General features: G+C 32.3%; 1 protein-coding gene across 2 annotated transcripts; it reads right to left on the reverse strand.

Moving 5' to 3' along the window:
- Positions 1–152: 152 nt before the first annotated feature.
- On the reverse strand, positions 153–23679 carry LOC143247607 (surfeit locus protein 4 homolog). 2 transcript variants are annotated; one of them, XM_076495931.1, is made up of 5 exons: positions 23575–23679; positions 15008–15120; positions 12545–12808; positions 4565–4608; positions 153–2403 (listed from the first exon to the last, which is right to left on the reverse strand). In XM_076495931.1, exons 2-5 carry the CDS (start codon positions 15053–15055, stop codon positions 1956–1958), a joined length of 804 nt encoding a protein of 267 aa, XP_076352046.1. In that variant the 5' UTR covers positions 15056–15120; positions 23575–23679; the 3' UTR covers positions 153–1955. The 2 variants fall into 2 exon arrangements, with proteins under 2 accessions (XP_076352046.1, XP_076352047.1); XM_076495932.1 differs by having other exon boundaries at positions 23399–23606.
- Positions 23680–23860: the final 181 nt, after the last annotated feature.

Genomic DNA, 23860 nt, shown 5'->3' on the forward strand with positions numbered 1-23860 from the left:
GGGTTCAGCATACTATAGAACATCTAAATATCAAAAGTCTACGTTATTTGGATGATTTAATTATATTTATAGAGGTACCTTGCATTTTAACTTTTTAATACTTCTACAAACTTAAATTACTTATGAAAGAAAAATCACCAATGACACAGAGATGACTAGAAAGTTTATTAGTTTTTCCATAACTTGACTGCCCATACAAAGAGAATGTTTCTTAAAGTATTTAAAAAGGTTCAAAGGAAACATAAGAAAGAAAACTTAAAAATTATTTTTCTTCTCAAATACAGACAGTTATTTGGTTTTATAGGAACAGTAATAAAATGAGTTTAAGAGTTTATGAGTGTGACATGGATCATTTATTGTTAAAAGAATAATTGAACCACAAAAAAGACAACTTATGAACTAAACAAAAACAAAACCAAAAAAAATGTTTTGAAGGTTCCAAATTATAACAATACTATAATGGAAGTATTATGATAAAACGGATCTAAAATGCTACTAAGAATCCAGGTTAGGATTTGAATTGGAGGAAGGGGTTCAGTTCTTGATGGTTAATTTATGGAGAAATATAATGACATTCCGTCACAATGATGACAGCTCACATTTAAAGTATTACAGTTAAAAACTACAATTTATCTGAGATAATTAATGTAACAAAAACAAACTTATTTGCAGTTAAAAGTTTGTTAACTGATAAGAGATTTTAATATTGCCAGTTATCTTAAGAAGAAGAACAAACATGTTAATAAGGATTATTGTTACCAAAATACATTCTTAACGTGATATAACTAAAATTGGTGTAGTTGTTATGTAAGGGGAATGAGTCTCAACTGGTGTTGAAAAAATGGAAATAATGAGCAACTTTTGCATAATGAAGTATTTGCACCAGTTAAGTTTTATCCCTAATTCTACAACAACTTGTAAATTTTTGCTATTACTTCTAAAGTAAATTTTCTGATATAAATTACAGTATATAAAGTGGGTTTTCAACAGTTAACACAAGATGCATTATTTGGATATTAAAGGCTTATTTTTAAAATTTTTAATATGCTCTCTCGAGTTTAATTAAAAATATACGAGATGATAAAGTTAATTAAAACATAAAATTAAGTGATGTTACAACATTTATTTCAGTTTTTAGGTTCTAGTTTTAACTAAGTTTTCAGTTCAGCATGTTTATAATTCAAATTATATTTTCCTAACATGCAAGATGTCATAAAAAGAAACCTTATTGCAATTGTTTTTGGTGTAATTGGTGAACCATACCAGCAATTTGTATGGTTCATGTTTTAACAGATTGAATCATTAGGTGACAAAACAAAATGACAGTTTCCCCAACCCCCAATCTCTAAATATCTGTTATTTAATCAATTTCGAGAAAATGCAAATAATTCCATGCCTGTAGCCAGAAATGTGCATGGAGATTGAGTGGTTTGTTCAAATCTTCCACTGGACTTAAGTTGATTTTGTTTCTAAACTGTTTCTAAGAACTCTCTGTACTAAAGTAAAAACACATTAAAAACATGTTTGAAAAATGTTTGGAAGTTCATTGGTTAATTGTCCCTTTTAAAGATATTGGCTTGGATCGTAACAAATAAAACTTCCTTTGTACCTAGATCCAAAATTAAGAGCATTACACTAAATGTATTGGTAGGGAAGAATGAGTTTTGGATTGTTATGGAAACTTGGAGTAATAAGTCTCATACTTCATAGAATTAAACACTAGCCAAAGTAAACATCTTTCTGAGTAATTAAGTTTAGTAGCATAGAGGCTTGGTAGGAATATCAGATACTAAAAGTCATGGAAATATCTATTTCTCAACAGATATATTTTCTGTTTTAAATGTAAAAGAAACAGGAAAAAAGCCCAGGGAACAACATAATGAAATTCTGGAAGAGGGATTTTATTTTTGCATGTGTGTACAAATTAAACAGCCAAACCTTAAAATTTAAGTGTTCTACCATCTTTTCTTATGTTCATCCATACTCACTCCACCTGGACCCAAGGACACTACCATCAACAGTCCACCAACCACAGATAATGTTTGAAAGAAGTCATACCTCAAAAAGTCAGCATAATATGAATGTACTGACCACCATGGGTTTAAGTAAATATTCAAAACAGAGAGCCAAACAACAAGAAAAAGAGCTGATAATTTGGTCTTGTAACCAACAGTAACAAGTACCATCAGAGCAGAAGCAACTATATTCTGGATTATCTGAATAACAGACACCTCAAAACGTAAGACTGTCATAAACATGAAAACCAGTAGAACTCGGCCAGTAAGCTGCAGATAGTTTCGTGGTTTGTTTTCTCCAAGACTTGGTACTCCAGCAAATAATCGTTTTCCCTCAACTCGGCTTTCAGCAAGAAGAAGCAACAGAGCACCAATCAGAGAAAGACCTCTGAAAAGAAACAGGGAAAAGGTACAGTTGTGCTTTCAATTTGTGAGAAATTCGATAAAAGCTCAAATCAAAATCTATATTAATAATTTGAGTATGTACAAATCACCATCATGAGCAGCAACTAGTACCATTACTTATGTCTAATTCTTCAGTAAGTTTTATTATTATCAGATACTAATTACTAAAAACTAGCTCATAACCTGTGTTTTAATTTATTACCTGCCAACTCTGAGGACAAAATTTTTTATTTGGCAAAAAAAAATTTGCAAAATAAGAAATAAATTTTGATCTTTCTTTGGGTCATTTACAGTATTTTACTTCTTTAGAGTACAACTAAGGAGACAACAGATAATAAACCTTGTTAAAAAGGGAGATACATTTAGGTTAGTTTCTAACAGTAACCAAGTTTATGTTACACTGCATATTAAAATTTGTAATACATGTTGACAAAATAAAAAAGTAATAATGCCCAAGAGAAGTAGTAAATGTATAACATTTTAAATTTTCATTAATTAATTAGTGAAGAAACAAAAAAAAACTCACATTATATAAAATTGCACAAATGTGTTCAAAAATCAAATTCTCTCTTAATATCTCCTTTTCATGAAGATACAGATTAATTCAATTTAGATTCTTTAACACAAATACAATATATGTAATTTTGTTTTATTCCTATCATCTTGGTTAAAAAGAAACTTCTGGAAGTAGTTCTCACACTCATATCTTTTGCTGAGAACCAAACATATGCTTGAAAAACAAACATGTATGTTTTTTATTCAAATCAGTTTTTAATGACAACAGGGACTTTTTTTTATCCAGCAAAACTCATTAAAGTTTTTTTCTTTTGGTTTTTACAGACTTAAAATCAGCCTTTCCAATTTAGTGTAATCTTGCTCCAATATGTTTTATGCACTGGTGTCTGAACCCTACAATTCAGTTAATTCATTATGAACTTGTAGTGAAAGTCACAATAAAGTGATTATAGGAGATTTTTATATTTTTTAATGCTTTTCTAAATAAAACTTTGCTTTCTAGTCCATTTTAACACACATTCAAAAACATATTTTGAGCACTGTTTTATAAATGTCACAGCATAATGTATTAAAAATAAATATGATGCCTAATCTATTGTTTGATTTGCAACCCATAACAGAGTTATACCAGGTTCGGAGAATTCTGCTGCTCATCAATGGACAATGAAATACATCTAGGCTTCTTATAAGTAGTGAAGAAGTGTATATTACAGGCAAAGTATTTTTAGTTTACTGTGGTGAGGAAAGAAAAGACCATACATATATAACACATTAATCTGTTATGAAATTATGGTATTCTGAGTAATAAAAATACTACAAGTATGATTATAATAAACAGATCAACATGAAGTATCTATAACACTATGTAACACAATGCTTATTATAACACTATGTAATACAATGTTTACTTTTTCTTGTTCCTGGGCAGAAAGTGTTAGTTCACAATTGCTTAGGCCTAAAGTAAATGGAAAAGACCTATTTTTCTCCTCAAACTTTGCTTTTGTGACCTTGGAGCGTATAACGAAACCACGATGGGAGACTATATTTGGGGTTGATATGTGAAAGTGATTTATATTACAGTCGCAATTCTCGAAAAACTACCCACTTATAAACATTTGTGTGTAACTTTAAAGACATGTAAATCTTGATTCATATGTTGTTTTATTCAAACCTTATGTAAATGAAATGTGCAAATTTGACCGTTTTTACATAGAAAATAGGTTAATTTCTAAATTTCATTATCCAGGTCACAAAAGCAACTTTTGAAGGGAATAATGGCCATTTTCTGTACTTTTATAACATAAGCAATTAAGAAATAACATACTATCCAAGAACAAAATTTGTGTTACATAGTGTTATTGAATGATTAAGAACACTGTTGGGCTAAAAATTTTGTATTTTAACATTAATGTTATGATCATTTGGTTTTATTATATAAACAAAGGTGACTCTACAATCCACACAAATTAAAACTGTTAAAAACTTAACAGAAGGTACTAGGTTTTATTTGCAAACTCAAATGTTCATACCCATTATGCAAGAAACATGAACACTTGCTTTAAATTAAGATCAGATTTTGAAATAAAGATAATAAAGACATGATTTTATGTCAAAAAGAACAATCTTACCGTAGAAGAAACTGAACATTCCAGACAAGGTTATAGGCAAATGTCTGAAATAAAAAACAAGTTAACAAAATCACTTCATTGTTAAACATTTTATGGTTACAACAAAGTGTTAATCCTTTAGCATACAACATTATATTCCAAATCCAGCTTGAATTAAAATCCTTTAAGACTCCAGTAAAACACAAGGTTTATTAATACAGTTAATTTTCAGTGATTTAGCCAAACAAGTTTCAAGTTAACACTAATAAGTATTGATATTTAAAGATGTATTTCCAAAAATTGTGATTCCTCAGATGGACTTTCTCGGGAGTTAAAATATTTGAGGAACTTAACTATTAAGTGTATTTGTTTTGTTTTTTTATCATATATATATATATATTCTAATTTTAAAATAAACTATTTCTGATCACATGGATTGGAAGTATTCCCTATCACTATTGATAACATAACATTTTAACACAATATATCTTTACAAACACAAATTCCATTCTGTAAAAGGAAAAGGAGAAATCAGAGATTGATACCAAAGAAAAAGGGAAGTTGTAACAGTAAACAAAATGGATCCCTGATAATTATTCCTTTATAAATAATGTTTTTCTGTATACATCAAACCATAGTTACATGGTTTTTGGTCTGTACTTGACTGGAAGTAATATTTACTAAAATATTTAAAGATTAGGTTATCAATAATTAGAGAAAAAATTCAATAAATTTGTATGCACAAGTAAGAAACCCTCTTGTCAAATTGACTTCAGAAGTCCCATGTATAAAAAACATGCACACTGTCCAGAGAGTGATGATGCACTATTGCTAATCACTTTAAAACCACTTTGCCAATTATGTATTCAAGACTAAACATGGTATTTTCAAAATTATATTCTTGCTAAACATGAATTCAGTGTGAAGATACTTATAATTCAAGTTATGCACAAATCTATCTACACCATCTTCTGTCTAAAAATAAACTTATCATTCATGTAGTGCCTGTAACAAAGCTGTTTAAAGCTTGGGACAGTCTGATAGCCAACGTCTTTCATGAGAACACAAAATAATCATACCTGATGCAAACTTGTATCTTACACTAACAATCTATTAATCATAAATGTGATGACAAGTGACCTATTTGAAGTAAAAATGTATTCAAGACAGCATGTATTAGTATTAAAAACTTCAACTGAAATAAAGCACAGAACAATGTTTTGACCTTTTAGGTCATATTGAGGTCAAAACATTGTTCTGTATTTTATTTTAGTTAAAATTTCAATACCCATACCACCTGTGTTGAGAATACATTATAAATGCTTTCATAAAAGTTACCAAGACACTTTACCAACAAGATATTAATTTGAAAAGCATTATTTAAATGAGCCATTAATTACTTCATAAGAAAACAAATTCAAATGAACACATAGTATAGATCAATAGTTTCTTGCAAATATTAATATTAGTGTACAATGATTCAAGATTAAGATTAGCTGTACAAACAGCACAGTAGACAGAACTTAAAACTGTCTGTAATTGTACATTCTTTACACATATTTTTAAAGGAGTGTTATCAAAGCCTAGAAAAATTGGACAACCTGATTTATGAAATTTAGGCACAAAGCATAAAATCTTTACATAAAAGCCAAGTGTAAAAAATATATCTGCAATTTACTTCCGCTTACAATGAAGCTAACTAATACACCACATTTACCTCGGGCCTGGCATGGCCAAGCGCGTAAGGCGTGCGACTCGTAATCCGAGGGTCGCGGGTTCGCGCCCGCTAAACATGCTCGCCCTCCCAGCCGTGGGGGTGTATAATGTGACGGTCAATCCCACTATTCATTGGTAAAAGAGTAGCCCAAGAGTTGGCAGTGGGTGGTGATGACTAGCTGCCTTCCCTCTAGTCTTACACTGCTAAATTAGGGATGGCTAGCACAGATAGCCCTTGAGTAGCTTTGTGCAAAATTCAAAAACAACAACAACATTTACCTCGAGTTCTTCCACTTACAATGAAGCTAACTGATATACCACATTTAGAGTTCTTATTTTATCATTTCTGTAAGCAACATAATAATTCCAAGTTAAAAGGACTATGCCATTCCCTTCAGCAAGATCAGTTTGAACAAAATCTTATTTTACCAAGATTAACAAAAACTTTGTATATTTTAAAAGTTTTATACTTTATTTAAATGGACACAATACAGTTTTACCACTGCTTCAATAAAACCTCAAAAATTACTAAAGCAACTAGCAAATGCAGTTGTTCACCAATGCTTCAAACCATGAATGAAAACTTTGCTTATTAAGATCAAAAGCAAATTTACAATATTGTAAGGTTTGTTCAAAAACATTTGACCACACTGACTAGAGCAAAGGTGATCACTTAATTTATAAAATGGATTAATTTTATAAGTAGTATTTGTACTACTATCATTGTGTTCAAATACTTAGAAGAAATAGAATCTAAAAACGCAACAGATTTTTAAAGCAATAAATAATACATTTAGTATGAAATCTGTAAATAAAAAATTATACTTATAGCAAATTCCATTTTTTGTTAAAGTATTTGTGCTTTTTGTATGGCTTTGATGAACTCTACTAGATGAAACTAAAGTTGAAACAATAAAATCACTTGAAACAACTTGCATCAAAATATTAAATGCAAAATTTAGTTCTTCTAAATATCAATGAAATATGGATTCCTGTGCTACGTATTATTTGTCACTCTTAAAGATTAATAAATTGTAGGTTCTTGTACATCATTTGTCACTCTAATGATCTTTTTCTTAAGTAACCTAAAGCAGTAAAAATTGGAAAAACAACCTAAAAACAAATATATCTTAGGTGCTCATAGTTTAGTTTATGAAAAACAGCTGTTATAAAAACTTTGTGAAAATAATGCAATGACAGCCCACCCAGAACTTGTTTAAAACTTACACAATTTTAAAGCAGCCAAAAATAAAAAGACAAATCTGCATATTAAACTGAAAATTAATATAACAGAATTATTTATGCCAAAAAATGAAACCTGAAAAATACTTTCAACAGACAATCATAAAATCTCGTTTCTCGTAATAGTCTAGTTACTGAAAATATGAAACAAACCTTCAATCAACAACATTCACAGCAGTTTTTATTTTATACCCAAAAAATATTCTGGTAAATACTTTTAATTTATATATATGTATACATGTATACATGTATATATATGTACTTTGTTTTTCCGATTCACTGTACCAATTTAAATCCTGCTTTGTAATTATTAAAGGGCTATGTTAAAACAAGTATGCAAATTATATTCATTGTTATTCATGACTTTGTAAAGAGCTTTCCACAGGGATGAAAAATTTCTGTCACACATTCTCAAAAGACATCCTGAAAATTAAAAATGTAAAATGCTTGTACATGAATGTGTAACCTACATTATTAGTGAAGAATAAATTGATGTTTAATTTGGAAGAAAAATATTATATACTAAACCAGAAAGCTCTGTTCTTTAAGTGTCAAAAGTGTGAGGTCTGAGAAAATGATAAACCTTTTCAGTAAGCATAATCTATCAATCTTCACTATAATAATTCCAAGATGCACAAATACATTGTTTAAATGGATGAATTGACACTGTTGACATAGTTTTATTGATACAATCATGTATTTTTCATTGGTATGGACATTTAAAACTAAACAATACAACAGCCACACAAACAGATTCACTTAAGAATTCTCACAGCAAGAGTTCTGTTTTTTCGCACCACAGAAACATGTAACTATCTTAGAAACAAGGACAGGTAAAGTTTTTCATCCTAACAGAAGACATAACATGAAATACTTCTGGTTTAATTAATTAATATAATCTCTACAGTCACATTACTGCTGGCCACACCACAAAATAACCTACAACAGCTTTTAGAAATAGTGAAATAGATAGGTACTTATAGAGGTAAAGAAATAATCATGAAGTAAAATTATTGTCATAATTGTTTCTACTGCTGGCAGTAAGTTATTTGGTAAAATGAAAATGGATAATCCAGTCCACTTAATGATAAGAAATTATTTAATTTCTTTGGTCATAAGTCAGCTTAACTACAGTACGATGAAAACAAAAACTAGACAACAAGGAGTCATTTGGTCTTGAAATTGTCTCTGCACACTCACCCTTAAAAAAACAAAAGTTAAATCAACAATTTTTCAGAGAAACATCAATTCCTCTGTTAAATCCCTGTAAAAGAACTGACATCCAGTACTTCCAATGGTATATCATGGTGCAAGTAAACCACCATGAGAAAAATACTGCTATTTTATCTTGAGTCTAGGTGGTCTTTATTAAATTTAAGGTTGCATTATTTCATGTTATCATTCAGAATACAGCACAAAAGAAACCATAGGTCATTACTGTAGTGATTCTGCAGATATTCATGTAAACTTCAACAAGATAAATCTCCTATTCTTCTTTTCTCAATGGAAGATAAATTTAGGAATGTTTATCTTCCTCTACAAAATAATCCTTGAAATCATCCACATAGTCCTCTATAAACTCATTTTTAACAAACCAATATCACCCCTTGTAAGATAAAATTAAACTCCATATCACACCTGAGGCCTAACTAGTGATTTTCATAGAAATAATTACCTCTTTTGAATCAACATAATTATGAACATGATAATAAAATCCTACCAACTTTATAACTAGCAATAGAGCACTGTTATGATAACATGAGACTAATCCATAACATTAATCAAGCATTTCTACCTATTTAAACTTGTGATCCGAACTGTGATAATCCAAATGTATTACTATGAACTTAATAAAACTACAAATAAATCACCAATTTTTTTTTTCAACTGATAAACTGATACAAGTCATCTTATAGTACCTCAAAATAATCAATAAAGCTATAAATACTTAAATAAAGTGATGAAAATTACAGTTCATTAACTTAACCTAATTAACACCAAACAATTACCAATATAAATAGTACCTTGATCACTATTTTACAAGCCCTGATACTGGGCAAATGGCTCCATCAACACTGAGTATAACACCAGTACTGTGTTTTATGCAGCATTGCATTATTTACTTTCACTTATAATTAACATGAATACAAATGAGAAAAATTACAAGCATCTATTTTTAAGGTGTTGTGCTAGGAACAAGACACCAGACTCCATTAATGATAACATTTAATTTTTCCTATCCATTCACTGTGTAAATCCCATAACACAATCTTTCTGCTTATCCCTACTGAAGTAATTTTCTTGGATAATCTTTTGCATGCCATATTTTTTAAAAGTTTTTTTGAAATTTTAAGCACACCAAGTCACCAGCAACAAAAGAAATAACATTCCCAATATAATAAATTAAACAGGCAAAAGTAACCTTTGGTGAATCCACACTGCATTTCTTTTACTATATCATGTTTAACTAAATGATTGTACTAAGGCAAGGTATTAGAATATGTAAAATGTTTGGCTACAATATCATGGATTATTGAATTGCTCTATAGTGTTTTCAAAGTACAAACTATTAGCTTATAGCTCTTATCTCTTGACCAATTTGAGATTTAAAGTTTTGAAACAAGGAAATCAAACCCTTTTAATTAAAGGACTTGGCAATGCTCAAAATTTCAGATATTAATATACTCTAATTCTGCCTAAAAGAATTTCAGTTTGAGGGTAGGCTGGTTGAGGTCCTAACAAGTAATAGAAGTGAATCTGATATACATGTGCCTCACACTTAGTATTTCTGGCACACAAAAGATATAGCTATAAAAGTAAGATTAACTGGCTTATACTTCACAGAAAAACTATTATTGTTCCCTTAATCTTGAACATGAATTCAGAGTAGCATGGTAATGCTGAAGGTATTGCAAACTTCCTATTCTAGTAATGTTTACTTTGATAATGTACCATCTCTGTCTTTTTATCCTTCTTCAGGATACAATTACATTTCCATCTGCTACTTGAACATTAAATTATAATTTCAATTAAAACTGATTTTCCAAATGAATAAGTTATAGATCCAAGAGACTTGGCAGGAGATTTTGTAAAGTACCATCAAGTTCTACCAAAACTAAGAGTATGTACTCAGAAATAAATGGCCTGGACTCAATGAAACAATCAGCATATTCGTGAAACACGATGATGAGAAATCCACTTGAAGTACAAATTTATTCTCAAGACAGCTGGTACGAGTATTGAAGCTTTAAAATAAAAGTACAAAACAGCATTTTGGCCTCCTTATGCAATCTTTACGTTAATAAAGCATATGTTTAAATGATGAAAAGTTGCCTTTACTGGAGTTTTTGATTGATAAGCCTGACTATTTTCCCTCAAGGGTTTTTACCAAGATAATGTTCCAGATTGAGTGAACCTCATGTTATGTAATCTGTAATACCAGAATTTTCCAAGGTAACTAGTGTTACTTACAAAACTGATCATTTCCTATCAAACACAAGGGAAGTTAAATCATAAATATATTACTTCATATATCAATAAAGTAAAATTCTGTCAACCTTCATGCCCAAGGTGCAGTTTTACATATACACACATCCCATGGATAGATCAGATGTTTTCTTCAATGAATGATAAAGACAATTACAACAAAATCAACTTGATGGTTTTTTTGACCCTGCATTTTGCAAACATTGCACATATTTAGAATAAACAATAATTTCAAAATTCTAAATAACAATAACAAGGCAGGGAATTTATAATTTTCTTACACTTTTTCATTATTTCAAAAATCTTTCCTTATGCTTGACAATCTCTGTAACCTCATGATAATGAAAACAAACAAAAGGGGAAACCAGTACAAAATATTAAGGATATTAATAATGGACGTAAATATTAGCTCAATCAATGGTACCATTTCTAACAGCAAATATCTAAGTATGTTTCATTTTGGACAATTTCTTTGTTCCATTTTCCCTGCTATTTTCTGGATACATTTGTAGGATTTTGTTGTTGTTGTTTGTTTTAAATGTTTACAGTATCTCATTTCCCGATATGTTTCAGTACTGGTACTAGGGTCAACAGTTTGATACTTGTATGTTTCATTAACTTGGATATTAAATGAACTCATATCTTATACTATGACAAATTAACACATGCTATCTTCATGTTCCACTGGTGCTATACAACTTCATTTCTATAGCTCTGGAATGCAAATTTAAGATTTCTTAACATTCTACAGATAATAAACCATAAAAAAACATTTTGTAACAAATAGTAATTATTACTTACTAGCATAGACCTGCAAAATGTTTGTAGTCAAATTAGTATCTTTATTGGAACAGCACTTCCTTAAATATACGATTTATAAAATAATAATAGATAAAAAAAATAATTATAATCACACCCATCAAAATTCCTAAGTTTACCTGTTTTAGGCCTAACATTAGTAAGCCTTTTTCAAGTAAGGTTTATATTTGATGAAGATAAATTAACACTAGCTTCTGTATGTTTTATTTAGTTTAGTTAGAGCTAAACTATGCTGTACTTAATACTATCAATAAATACGTTATTCTACATTTAGAGTTCTTTAAAAAAAATAACAAAAACACACTTTCATAAAATTTTAATATGTTGTTTAGCAAAATGTTCACTAAAATGCACTTGCATCTGCATTTTGTGTGCGTGCGTGCATGCATGCACATGTGAATCCATTTTTAGGACTGATAAAAACCTATTATTATTATTATAGAAGATTAATATTAAACTGTGAAATTGTCGTAAGTACTATCATAAGAATAAGCACATGAACTCTAGCACCATTCTTCACTAAAAATAAGAATATGGGATAAAGTGTTAGGAGATTTTTGACAAAAAAAAACGTTTTAGATCAAAATACAGGGATAAAAGAAAGCTTACAAAATATAGGGTTTATAGAGCTATAAGAAGATAGCTATAATATATTAAAATATTTGCACACAATGATAGAAATTGAATAACATACTTAATAGATCCTTTCATGCTTTAAAACATACATAAAATTGTTACCTGCAATACCACAATGAAAAATAGTAGTCCACATGCTACTTCCACCTTCTGGCGAATCAAAACCATGGAAGATCCACAGAGCTGGACAACGAAATTAAATAACACAAACAATGATGCTAGAAACCATCCACAATTCCAAGTTGTTTGAATGAAGTCCTTTTGATCACTCCACTGCAACCACATTCTTATACCATCTTCAATGAAAGTACTAACTAGGCAAAGTCGGGCAAGATGTGGCATTACATGTTTACTATAGCGTAACACCTGAAAAGTTAGGATTGGGTAAAAATATTAATTTCATTCCAAATGAGTAACATAAAATCAGAAAACACCTTTTATAAATTGGGCCTAAGCTCTTAAGTAGCAAATGCATTGCTTAAAAAAAACTATTAGACAGCAAAACAAAACAGATTAACAGGACATTTAAGAGAGACTATTCAGGTTTCATATGACACTTAAGAAGTTTGACAGGAGTAGATTTTATTTATACATTTCAGTTAAATAACACAAAAGTTACAAGATAATGGTGTTAATATGCCTGAATGACACTTGGAAATGATCTAAATTTATTTTTCAGTTAGTGAAGGCTCACAGATACAAGATTTGTATATCATGTAAAGTCAAGCAAATGTACATTTATAAAAATAGCAAAATAGAACACAAGTAAGGAAAAGTATGCTTTTGAACAGTTTTATAATCATTCTTATTACAGTATTTCAAAAGAAAAAAAAAATCTTATTTTAATAAGAAGTAAGAAAATGTTATCCAAAATAACATTTGGTATTTATTACAAAAAGAACTCTAATTGTTAAACATTGAAGATAAGAATGTGTATACTCAACATTTCTATTACTTAAATGAGCTGCTTATCAATAGACCTTTAATTAAACTTTCTAGAATAAATTTCTATGTACTTAATAAATGAATACAAATTATTTATTCTGCATTAAATTATACCTTCAACCTCTCTTAAAAGAAGCGATGGCTGTATTTATAGTTCTGGCATACTCTGCAATGTAGCATAACATCTAGGGACAACAAAGGACCGACTGGTCCCTCTAAGCTGTCTCATCCTCTAAACTAAAAAATACTACCTGTAAATCAGCCCTTATTTATATATTTATCAAACTTTCTCTTAAACTCACTAAATTTACTGCCTCCTCAATATCCAAAAGCCAACCACCCAATTAGAAAAATAAAACTGTCAGCTGGAGATGATTACCATCCTGCCAAAATTGCTAATTCTGTCACCTAGTCCTAATATTATCACCAAAAAATCAATACTGTCAATTACCTTCACAACCTTAAACACATCAATCAGATCCCCAATAACTTGTTACTTCAACAGAAAACAATTTCAGGGATTTTAACCTCTTCTCCTATGACAACCCCTCCATTTCAGGCACCATTCTAGCAACCCTCCTCTGATCTCTTTCTTTGAAGCCCAAGACTAAACATAATACTCCAAATGTGGTTTAACCAATGACCTACACAACGAAATTTACAACCTCTTTAGACTTGTATTCAGTATTTCTTCACATACAACCTAAAATCCTATTTGCCTTACCAACAGCAAAAGTACACTGTTTGGATGGATTTAGAAACTGGCCAACAATTACACCAATATCCCTTTCTTTCATAACACAAAGAAAAACTATCTTGAACAGTTTAAAAAAACAAAAAACAACTTTTCCATTGTTTGACTAACATTCACCAATCTATATGCCTGAAATTAAAATCACCCACAATTATGATCTCATTAACAGCTGAAATAACCTTTAGTACACAAATCCTATTTCACAACTTCTTTGGTTCATGTCTTATATGCAACTGTCCTTAAAAATAATATGATTTGCAACATCATACCATTCATTACTTCTTGACACAAAGAGTTGGTTCTTTTGAAGGAAAATAATGTAGTTAAAAAAAAAAAAACCATTTAGACATTAAAATTACAAAAGATAAAGTTTAACCCCATCTCTGAGCTTCAGGTATACAATGTCACATTTTAGTTGAGCTCCATTGTAATTATATCTGAACGTGTACATGGTTAAAGTTACCACACTGACCCCAAAATAAGACAAAGTTTTAGGTTTTTTTTCAGGTGAAACAAATGATAAAGAAAACATACTTATCCTACAATCATTACTGCTCAGATTTTAATGTTAAAAAAAACTTTTAAATTTATGTAAAAACATTTAAATAATTTTTAATTAAAAAAATTGAGCAATTACAAAAACTGAATATTTTTTTATGCAAAATGCAAAAACTAAAATGTCTTCAGGATATACAATGCACACTGAAAACTAAAAAAAATATATGGGATTTAAAATGTTTTTCTTTGTGTTTTGTAACATTATTGACATAAATGTATTTTTCAATCATCTCAAACAAGTTTTGAAATTATTAAAAGTTTATTTTTACTAAATTAAATTAATTAAGAACAAAAGATGACTCTATTACCTCGTCTGCAATATCTTCCGCTTTACTTAACACTTTGTTTTGATTCATGGTAAGGTATCGGCTTAAAAGTGAAATCAGAACAGCTTCCGCCTTTTAAGAGTTATACATCAATCCTGAAAGAAAAACAAGTAACCTAAAAATTAATTAGTTGATTTTTCAGGTTTGGTGATGCAAAGCAATGTTGCTACCTGCACCAAACAACCAGTATAAAAAATGAAAGAGCAAAATTCTATGATAAAGTAAAAAACAAAAACAAATTAAAAGCTGAACAATATCCAAAAATCGAAAGATAATCAAACAGAATCAAAGAAACCAAGAGCTGCAAATATCTAAAACTACAGTTAAGTTTGACAGTGTTACCACTACCAATGACACTGTTCAATAACAGCAGCAAACCCAGAGAAAGACATGTCTAAAATGGTGTTGCCACTTAGCAATGGCATGACAGTAACAGGTGGGCTATTGTGACTTTAGTGGCACAATGGTCAAATATTAGCGTGTCAGCAGACATAAAAAAAAAGTTAAAAACTGTGATTCATGCATAACCTAGCTAAAACAATTTCTACCCTTCCATTATTATGGAAACTAGATAGCCAAACACCAACAGAAGGTTTAATATGTCAAAGCTTGTTATGAAACTGCTCTTCCAATATTGATTGCCAACTGGTGAGAAGCTGTGCCTTGATCAGTCCATAAATGGAACAATAAAAAAAAAAATCCATTTTCTAATTTCAAATAGAATGAGATGGACTTTGATTCTTAAAAGGGAATCACATTAAAAAATGTCTAATGTATAAATTAAAAAACTTAAATAGCATTAAAAAGATTAATGGCCTTTAAAAAAAAACTAAAAACATTTCTAAGGTGGACAGTGTTACCATCACCAATAACACTGTCTAACATTATGGATAAACCTGGAGACAATGCATGTTTAAAATGGTGCTGTAATTGAGAATTATAAGGATGGTAAGACAATAAAATGTGGCTTATTGTGACCTAAGTGTTAGACAGACAACACACTGGTGCATCAGTCCCAAATAAAAGAAAACAATGAGTTAAAAAACTGACCAATGCATAGTCTGGTTAGAACAACTTCCTCCATCCGATCCTTATGGAAGCAAGACGGCCAAAATCCAATAAGGGGTTTTATTTGGAAAAGTTTGTTTTCACATTGCTCACTCCAAGTGAACTGCCAACTGGCACAGAGCCAAGTCTTGAATACAGGACCATAGTCCATGTATGGAACAGGCACGACAGTCATAGTGTCAGAGCAGATGGACTTAGCTGTGGTGTCGGCGAGCTTGTTCCTGTAAATACCAACATGGCCTGGTATCAAGAAAAACTTGACAGAAGTAGATGTTAAAGAGAAATGTGCCAGTCAGTTTTGAATATCAGTGAGATCAGGTTGTGAACTAATGTGAAGCAATTTCAGGGCCAGTAGAGAACTAAGCAAGTCAGTATAAATAGTGCAGTTTAAGTACAACTTAGCTTTATGTGATCCAGGGCAAAAGAAATAGCATACAGTTCAGCAGTGAACACAGAAGCTGTGGAGGGGATTCTGCACACAACTACAAAACCACAACAAACCATGGCAGAGCCCACACAGTCATCTGGTTTCAAACCATCTGTATAAATAGGAATGGAAGGATTGATTGATTTAGTGTTTTATGGCACAAAGCAGCTAGGCTATCTGTGCCAAATGTTCAGTAAAAAGGTAAAAATAAATTAAATGTAGTAAAATATATGAAAGGAAACAAAGGTATAAACAAAATATAAAATGGCATAAAACCAATGTTGACATCCAGTCTACAAAGTTGTAAAGGACTTCCTGTAGCAGAATTGTAATGATCATAACCCACCAGGAAGACTAACAGGTAAGTACAAGAACCACCGTCAGTCACCTGAAGTTGGTCTTTCCAGTCCTGGTTCCGGGTTATGCGTCATTACGGCCAGTATCAAAAGGTAAAGTAATAAAAGTGTTAAAAGACATGCAGCAAAATTGTAATAACAACTCACCAGGACGACTAACGGGTAGTTCAAACAGCAGCGTTAGTCACCTGAAGTTGGCCTTTCCAGTCCTGGTGTTATTTAATGTTTTGGCCATTTTCCAATTTCAAATTGTACTAGAGAAATTGAAACTTTGAAAAGGGAACCACAATTAAAAAAGGTGTAATGAATAAATATCCAAAACGTAAATGAGATTAAAAAGATTAATTGGCATTAAAAAACTAAAAACCTTTATCAAGATGGACAGTATCACCATCACCAATAACACTGTCCAATGTTACAGACAAACCCTGGGACGGAACATGTTTAAAATAGTGCCGTCGTTGAGAGTCGTAACGTGGCTTATATGTAAAATGTGGCTGATAGTGATCTGAGTGTTACACAAACTACACACTGGTGCATCAGTTCCAGATAAAAGAAAACGATGAGTTAAAACACTGTGACCAATGCTTAGTCTAGTTAGAACAACTTCCTCCTTCCGAACCTTACGGAAGCTAGATGGCCAAAGTCCAATATCGGGTTTAATTTGAAAAAGCTTGTTGTCGCGTTGCTCACTCCAAGTGGACTGCCAGCTGGCACGGAGCCGAGCTTTGAAGACAAGACCATAGTCCATGTACGGAATAGGCACAGGGGTGATAGTGCCGGAGCAGATAGATTTAGCTGCCATGTCTGCAAGCTCGTTCCCGCGCGAATACCAACATGGCCTGGTATTCACAAAAACTACTAGAAGTAGATGTTAATGAGAAATGGGTCAGTCGGTTTTGAATATCAGTGAGAACAGGATGTGAGCCAACGTGAAGTGATTCCAAGACCAGCAGAGAACTAAGGAAGTCAGTATAAATAGTGCAGTCAGAGTATTGCTCAGCTTCAATATGATCCAGGGCAAGAGATATGGCATACAGTTCAGCAGTGAACACAGAAGCTGTAGAGGGGATTCTGCGCGCAACCACCGAACTGCAACAAACCATGGCAGAGCCCACAGAATTACCCGATTTGGAACCATCTGTATAAATTGGAATGGAATGATTGTTCGAAAGATGTTCAGTAAATAAAAGACTGTACTTCAAATCGGGAGTATCTGCCTTTTTCAAATGACTTAAAGAAAGGTCACATTTGGGGGCTGTAATAAGCCATGGGGGGGGGGGGATGGGCTGACCAGTGGATTCTGCAATGTTATCCAAGAACAGACCCAATTCATTCAATAGCGTCTGGATACGAAGGCCAAAAGGAGCAATGGCAGATCGTCTTTTTTGAAAAAGTAAGGCCCACTGAGGAAGGAAAACACATCCCCAAGTGGGACGCTTTGGTAAGGAGCGAAGTTTCGAAGAATACAGTAAAGACAGTTGCAAACAGCGAAAATGCAGAGAAGGTTCGTGAGATTCCACGTATAAGCTCTGAACTGGGGAGGTGCAGAAAGCCCCAGTGCAGAGTCGAAGTCCTTGATGATGAATGGGGTCCAGCATCTTTAAGGCCGAGGGTCTGGCAGAGCCATAGACCAGTGATCCATAGTTGAGTTTTGAATGAATAAGAGCACAAAATATCTTTAACATAGAACATCGATCCGCTCCCCAACTGGGACACAGATGTTCAGTGCTCTTGTGCATTTGACTCGTAGCTGCTTTAAGTGTAGTATAAAGGTCAGCTTACTGTCAAAGATAAGCCCCAAGAACTTGGTCTCAGGGACCACTGGCAGTGAAACTTCACCAATACGGAGTTCAGGATCAGGGTGGATACGCCATTGGCAGCAAAAGTGCATGCAAACGGTTTTGGAAAGAGAAAAATTAAATCTGTTCACTGTAGTCCACTTCAGTACACGATTGAGGGCAGTTTGTAGTTGCCGCTCAATATATCTCATGTTCGATGACTGACACGAGATGTGAAAGACATCGACATAGAGCCCGTTTGCAACAGTGAGAGGGTGTTGTTCAGTGATGGCATTTATCTTTATACTGAAAAGTGTGACACTCAAAACACAGCCCTGAGGAACCCCAAGTTTCTGTACAAAAGAAAGTGTCAAACCCACATGAACTTCGAATATCCTGTCCATTAAAATTTTTTTAATAAACATGGGTAAATGGCCACGTAACCCCATATACATGGAAGTCTCACAAAATGCCATACCTCCATGTTGTGTCATAAAACTTCTCTGATTGAATTAGGTGGTCCGTGGTGGAATGCTGTTGTCGAAACCCACACTGGGTGGGCGAGAGGAGGTTGTTTGATTCGAGGAACCAAACAAGACGAGCATTAACCATCCTCTCTAAGGTCTTACAGAGAGAGCTCGTCAAAGCAATTTGATGGTAGTTTGAAGGAATCTTGGTATCTTTCCCAAGCTTAGAGAGGTAAGATAATAGCCTAGCACCAGGCATCAGGAAGAATATTCTCCTGTCAGATCTGGTTAAAAACAATTAAGAAATAATATCAAGAGAATCAGGAGATAGATGGTGCAGCATGTCATAGTGTACATCATCTGGTCCAACAGATGTACTGCCAGACCAATGAAGGGCCATTTTCAGTTCCACCAGTGTAAAGGGATGATCATAGTCAAAGAGACAGTCAGTTCAAAAGGAAAGAGATGAATGCTCCATCCGAGTCTTGATGGCCAAGAAGGTAAAAGAACAAGCATAAGTGCTAGGTACCCGGCAAAAGCTTTCACCTAAAGTATCGGAGATGCTCCAGACATCAGCTACCTCTTAGCCCTCAGAGTAAGTGGACATGATGATGTAAGCATTAGAATGAGGACATTGGTTGGCATCGTAATTCCACCTTTGTGAGTGGAGATACGCCTCACTGCAGAAACTCCTTGGGTGAAGAAACCAGCAAAATTCCCCGACTCTGGGATATTCTTCAAATCCCTCTCAACAATAACTCCTTATGATGAATTCAAAGTAGCATAAGGTGTAACCTCAATAGGTATGTCCTCAATTGCTTTTGAATGCAAGAGGAGTTCACTGTGTTAAGACGTGGATGTTTCTGCCAATATGTAACCAGACCAAAGCTTCTTTACTAACTTTAGAGAGCCAGCAAGTATCTCTAGTCCCTTCTGAATGAAAAAAGGGAGACATTTGCCCTAAAGGTTTGTCTGAAAGAGAATGTAGTACAAGAGAATGAGGTACATGTTTTACAGATGTTAAAGATTGCTGCTCAGAATCTTCAAGACATGGTCATTTACTTAGACTGTTTTTTCACAATTTCATTTAAGTTTTTATTTGGAGGATCCATAAAAAAAAAAAGGTATATTTCAGTGCCCACTATGGAGCCCGAGAAGGCGATGCATTACTATGCTACACAAGGATACTGCAGCAACACCAGGGTTTTGTAAACATTATACCAAAACACCAGCATCAGATACAATGTCCACAACACCTGTTAAGAACATTCAACACTGGAACTCAGTTGACCCTAGCCTATGTGGACCAGCTGATTGACCCAAGGGAAGCTACCCCAAGACTGCCCATCTACAGGAATCCAAGGCCAAAATGGTGTGTTTGGGTTGGATCCCTCAACCACCAGAATCCTCTCCTCCCCTTCATGGGTCCCCATGCATGGCAAACACCCAGGTGGATGTTTAGATCCCACAGGATGTAAACTGAAAGAACAGAACCTCCCCTGGGAGGTCTCCTCACCATGTACAGGAATCCACAATGAGGGGTTTGTACTAGGTTTTCATTTGTGCACTCAGGTCAGGAAAGCACTTTAAAGGAAATTGGTGGTGACAAAGACATGCAATACATATATAGAGTTTAAGTTATATGAGAAACTAGAGGTTGTCCCAAATAGAGTGAAAGTAACAGACAAAGAGAAGTCTAAATTGTTGGAAGTGGCAGCTGGAATTGCATATAGGATGTTAAGTTCCTCTAAGAGATGTAGTAGCTAGTAATGACTTTCAAGAGAGTATCACAGCTAGAAGCAAGGGAGTCAAGTTTAATTAGCTGGTTTTATTAAGTAAGAGATTTCAGCTTTTGACTTCAGCAAATAAGCTATGGAATGAGAGGAAAAAACAGACTGGGATGATAAAAAAAATCTGAGGTTAAGTTAGAGATGATTATTTAGGAATGACAAGTATATATGTTAGTCTGTGTGATGAATAAGAAAAAATGTACCTTCCATGGACAAAGGTAAAAAGCATAATTTAAAGGAGCAAGTGATATAATAAAAAGAGCTAGTTGTGATGCAGTCTTTGTAGTGTACATAGGAGTTAAAGATAAAGGAAAGGATAGATCGGACAAGCTAACTGATAAGTACAGAGGAGTTTGTAAAGGAATTTAAAGATAAGGCTACACTAACTTTATTCTTTCAAGTACACTGCCAAGACTTAATCGTGGGAATGAAACAAGCAGATCATTAGTTCGAATGGAAGGCTCAGGTTAATATGTTAGGATGAACAAATTCACTAGTTATACTTTTGGATTAGTCGAATGGGGAATGAAAAGTGTTTTTCAGAATAAATGTAAACCAACCAAAATATGGTAGAGGCTGTTTTGTTTACAAGAATTATTAATGTGAAGGCAGCTTTAAGCTAGGATTAGATTGTGTCAGAGGCTAGGATAAAATATAGAGAAAAGTGTAATGTTAGAACAACATTTAGTCTCTTAGTGGCTATATGGGAGAAGGTTTTCAGTTAAAATATGTTACAGACTACCAGATAAAACTGATGAAATTGGAAAGTAAATGTTTACCAAGATTAAAATTTCACCTATTAAATGAGATCACAGTTATGGGAATTTTAAATCCAGGTATGTATGGACTGGGAAGTGTCAAAGTTAAACCATTAGGAACTGTTCAGGATGGTTCTCTTCACCAATTACAAACAACAACATTTTGGATATCTTATCTTCTAATATACAAATAGTTGGTAGGTTGGAGATTATCTGGGTGAAAGTGATCTCTGCTCAATTAGGTTTGTTGTTTTACTGCATATGGTGATCAGGAATAACAAGATTTGGGTTAAAACTGAAAAAAAAACAACTACTAATTTTGAAGGGATAAGACAAAAATTCTATTGTGAACTGTGCAACTTGATTAACTGAAGATACTGATCAAATGTAGAAAGTGTTTTATTATATTTTTTAATATTCAAAAGGTAGACATCTTGTATAAAAATAAGAAGTAGCTACAAATAAGAGACAAAATGGACTCACAAAAGTAAAAAAAAAAAAAAATTAAGGGAGTTTAAGTTGAATTTATGATGATAGACTCAGAAATCATAGATGATCAAGTGAAATATTCCAACAGTAAATTAAGAAATCATAGACACTATAGATAGAAAGGTTAAAGAAAATTTAAAAATAAGAGTTTCTTAAGTACATTAAGGGTAAACAAAATATTAGAATAAAAGTAGAGCCTTTGAGAGAGAGAAAGAGAAGCCTCATTTCTCATTATCACAAGATGGCTAGGTTACAAAATTCTACTAAATTTTTACTAATCAAGATTAAATATTTTCTATGCTACATCTAGTCTTATTATTACTGATATAAGAGATGCCTGCTTCACTTAATACACACGTGTATATATTACTTCATAATTCTCTAGAATATTGCTTTAAGGACTCGAAAACATCATTAAGCACATTTTTTGGTTAATGTCCCACAACTATCAAAATGAAACTTTCATTCAGATATTTATTGTTGAGATAAACATACTAGAAGAAGAGTTTTCCCTAAACATTGTACCAACACTCTTATAATATTAGGTTGAGGAATAATTCGCGAGCATTTTTAAATAATTTCATTCAAGCATTACATGCAAGACTATACAATACTTCAATGCATGAACACATTACACCCAAAACATTTATTATGATACTTTATTTCATGTAATACCTAGGTATATAGTATGCATTGTTTTAAACGAAATTGCCAGAAATTAAATGCAAAAAGCAGATGGTGTCGAAAATGCTCGATTTTGTCCACTTGACATTCCATTTAATGAGCTGAAAATGAAAGCAAAAATTAAAGACATATGAAAATCAAACACACCATCTATTAGAGCAAAAAATTATCTACCAAATGACATGAAATATTTTGCGAAAGCGTTTCATTTATGAATATATTTTTTTCACTTGAAAAAACGCTCACGAATTATTCCTCAACCCAATACCCAATACATATATCTACATCACTAACTGACAACTTTATTACCTGCCTCACAGACTAACTTGAAATCGACCACCGGATAACTTTATCAATGTTGTGAATTACTAAATCATACATGGCATCTTATGGGAACATAATATTAATAATAGCAATTACAGGATATTATATAGTCTAAAAAGAATATACACTAAAGTGTGAATTATGTGTATGTTACAATACAAAATATTTCATAACTATAGTTTGTTAATCAATAACACGCAAGTTAAAAAATAATTGAAAAATTGCTTACGTTTATATTACTTATGACTTGCAACAGCTACAACTAAAACAAATACAACGTAATGTAATTATTGCAAAGTTCTAACATAATAAAATTAACTAAACGTATATAAAACAACTACTGTTACACCTTTTCACACTAAATTTTTCAACAATATCAAATTTAAAGTAGTCCAAAAACGTTACCTCCCAACAGATCTTACTAACGACTTTTAAAAGCTGATGTGTCCAAAGCATACGTTACATGTTGCTATTTGATTGTCTATTTTAAGGGACCTTATTTATATTCTAGGTATTTATATAAAAAGTACAATGTATTTAATGCCTAATATTCAATGTTTCAATTAATGTTTTGGAAAATATTTTCGCATGAATGTCAGAATATTTAATTATACATTTATATATCATATCGTATCGATAAGTATGAAAATTTACTGGAGACTGTCTTTAAAAAGCACCAAAAATTATGTTG

The sequence above is a fragment of the Tachypleus tridentatus genome, chromosome 3 (genome assembly GCF_004210375.1).
Source record: "Tachypleus tridentatus isolate NWPU-2018 chromosome 3, ASM421037v1, whole genome shotgun sequence".
Classification (NCBI taxonomy): Eukaryota; Metazoa; Arthropoda; class Merostomata; order Xiphosura; family Limulidae; genus Tachypleus; species Tachypleus tridentatus.

Coding starts and splice junctions, on each gene's coding strand:
- LOC143247607 (XM_076495931.1), bottom strand. CDS start 15,055: ATGAATCAAAACAAAGTGTTAAGTAAAGCGGAAGATATTGCAGACGAG. Junction 12,809..15,007: donor CGGAAGATATTGCAGACGAG/GTAATAGAGTCA, acceptor CTAACTTTTCAG/GTGTTACGCTATAGTAAACA. Junction 2,404..4,564: donor AATGTTCAGTTTCTTCTACG/GTAAGATTGTTC, acceptor GTTTCTTTTCAG/AGGTCTTTCTCTGATTGGTG.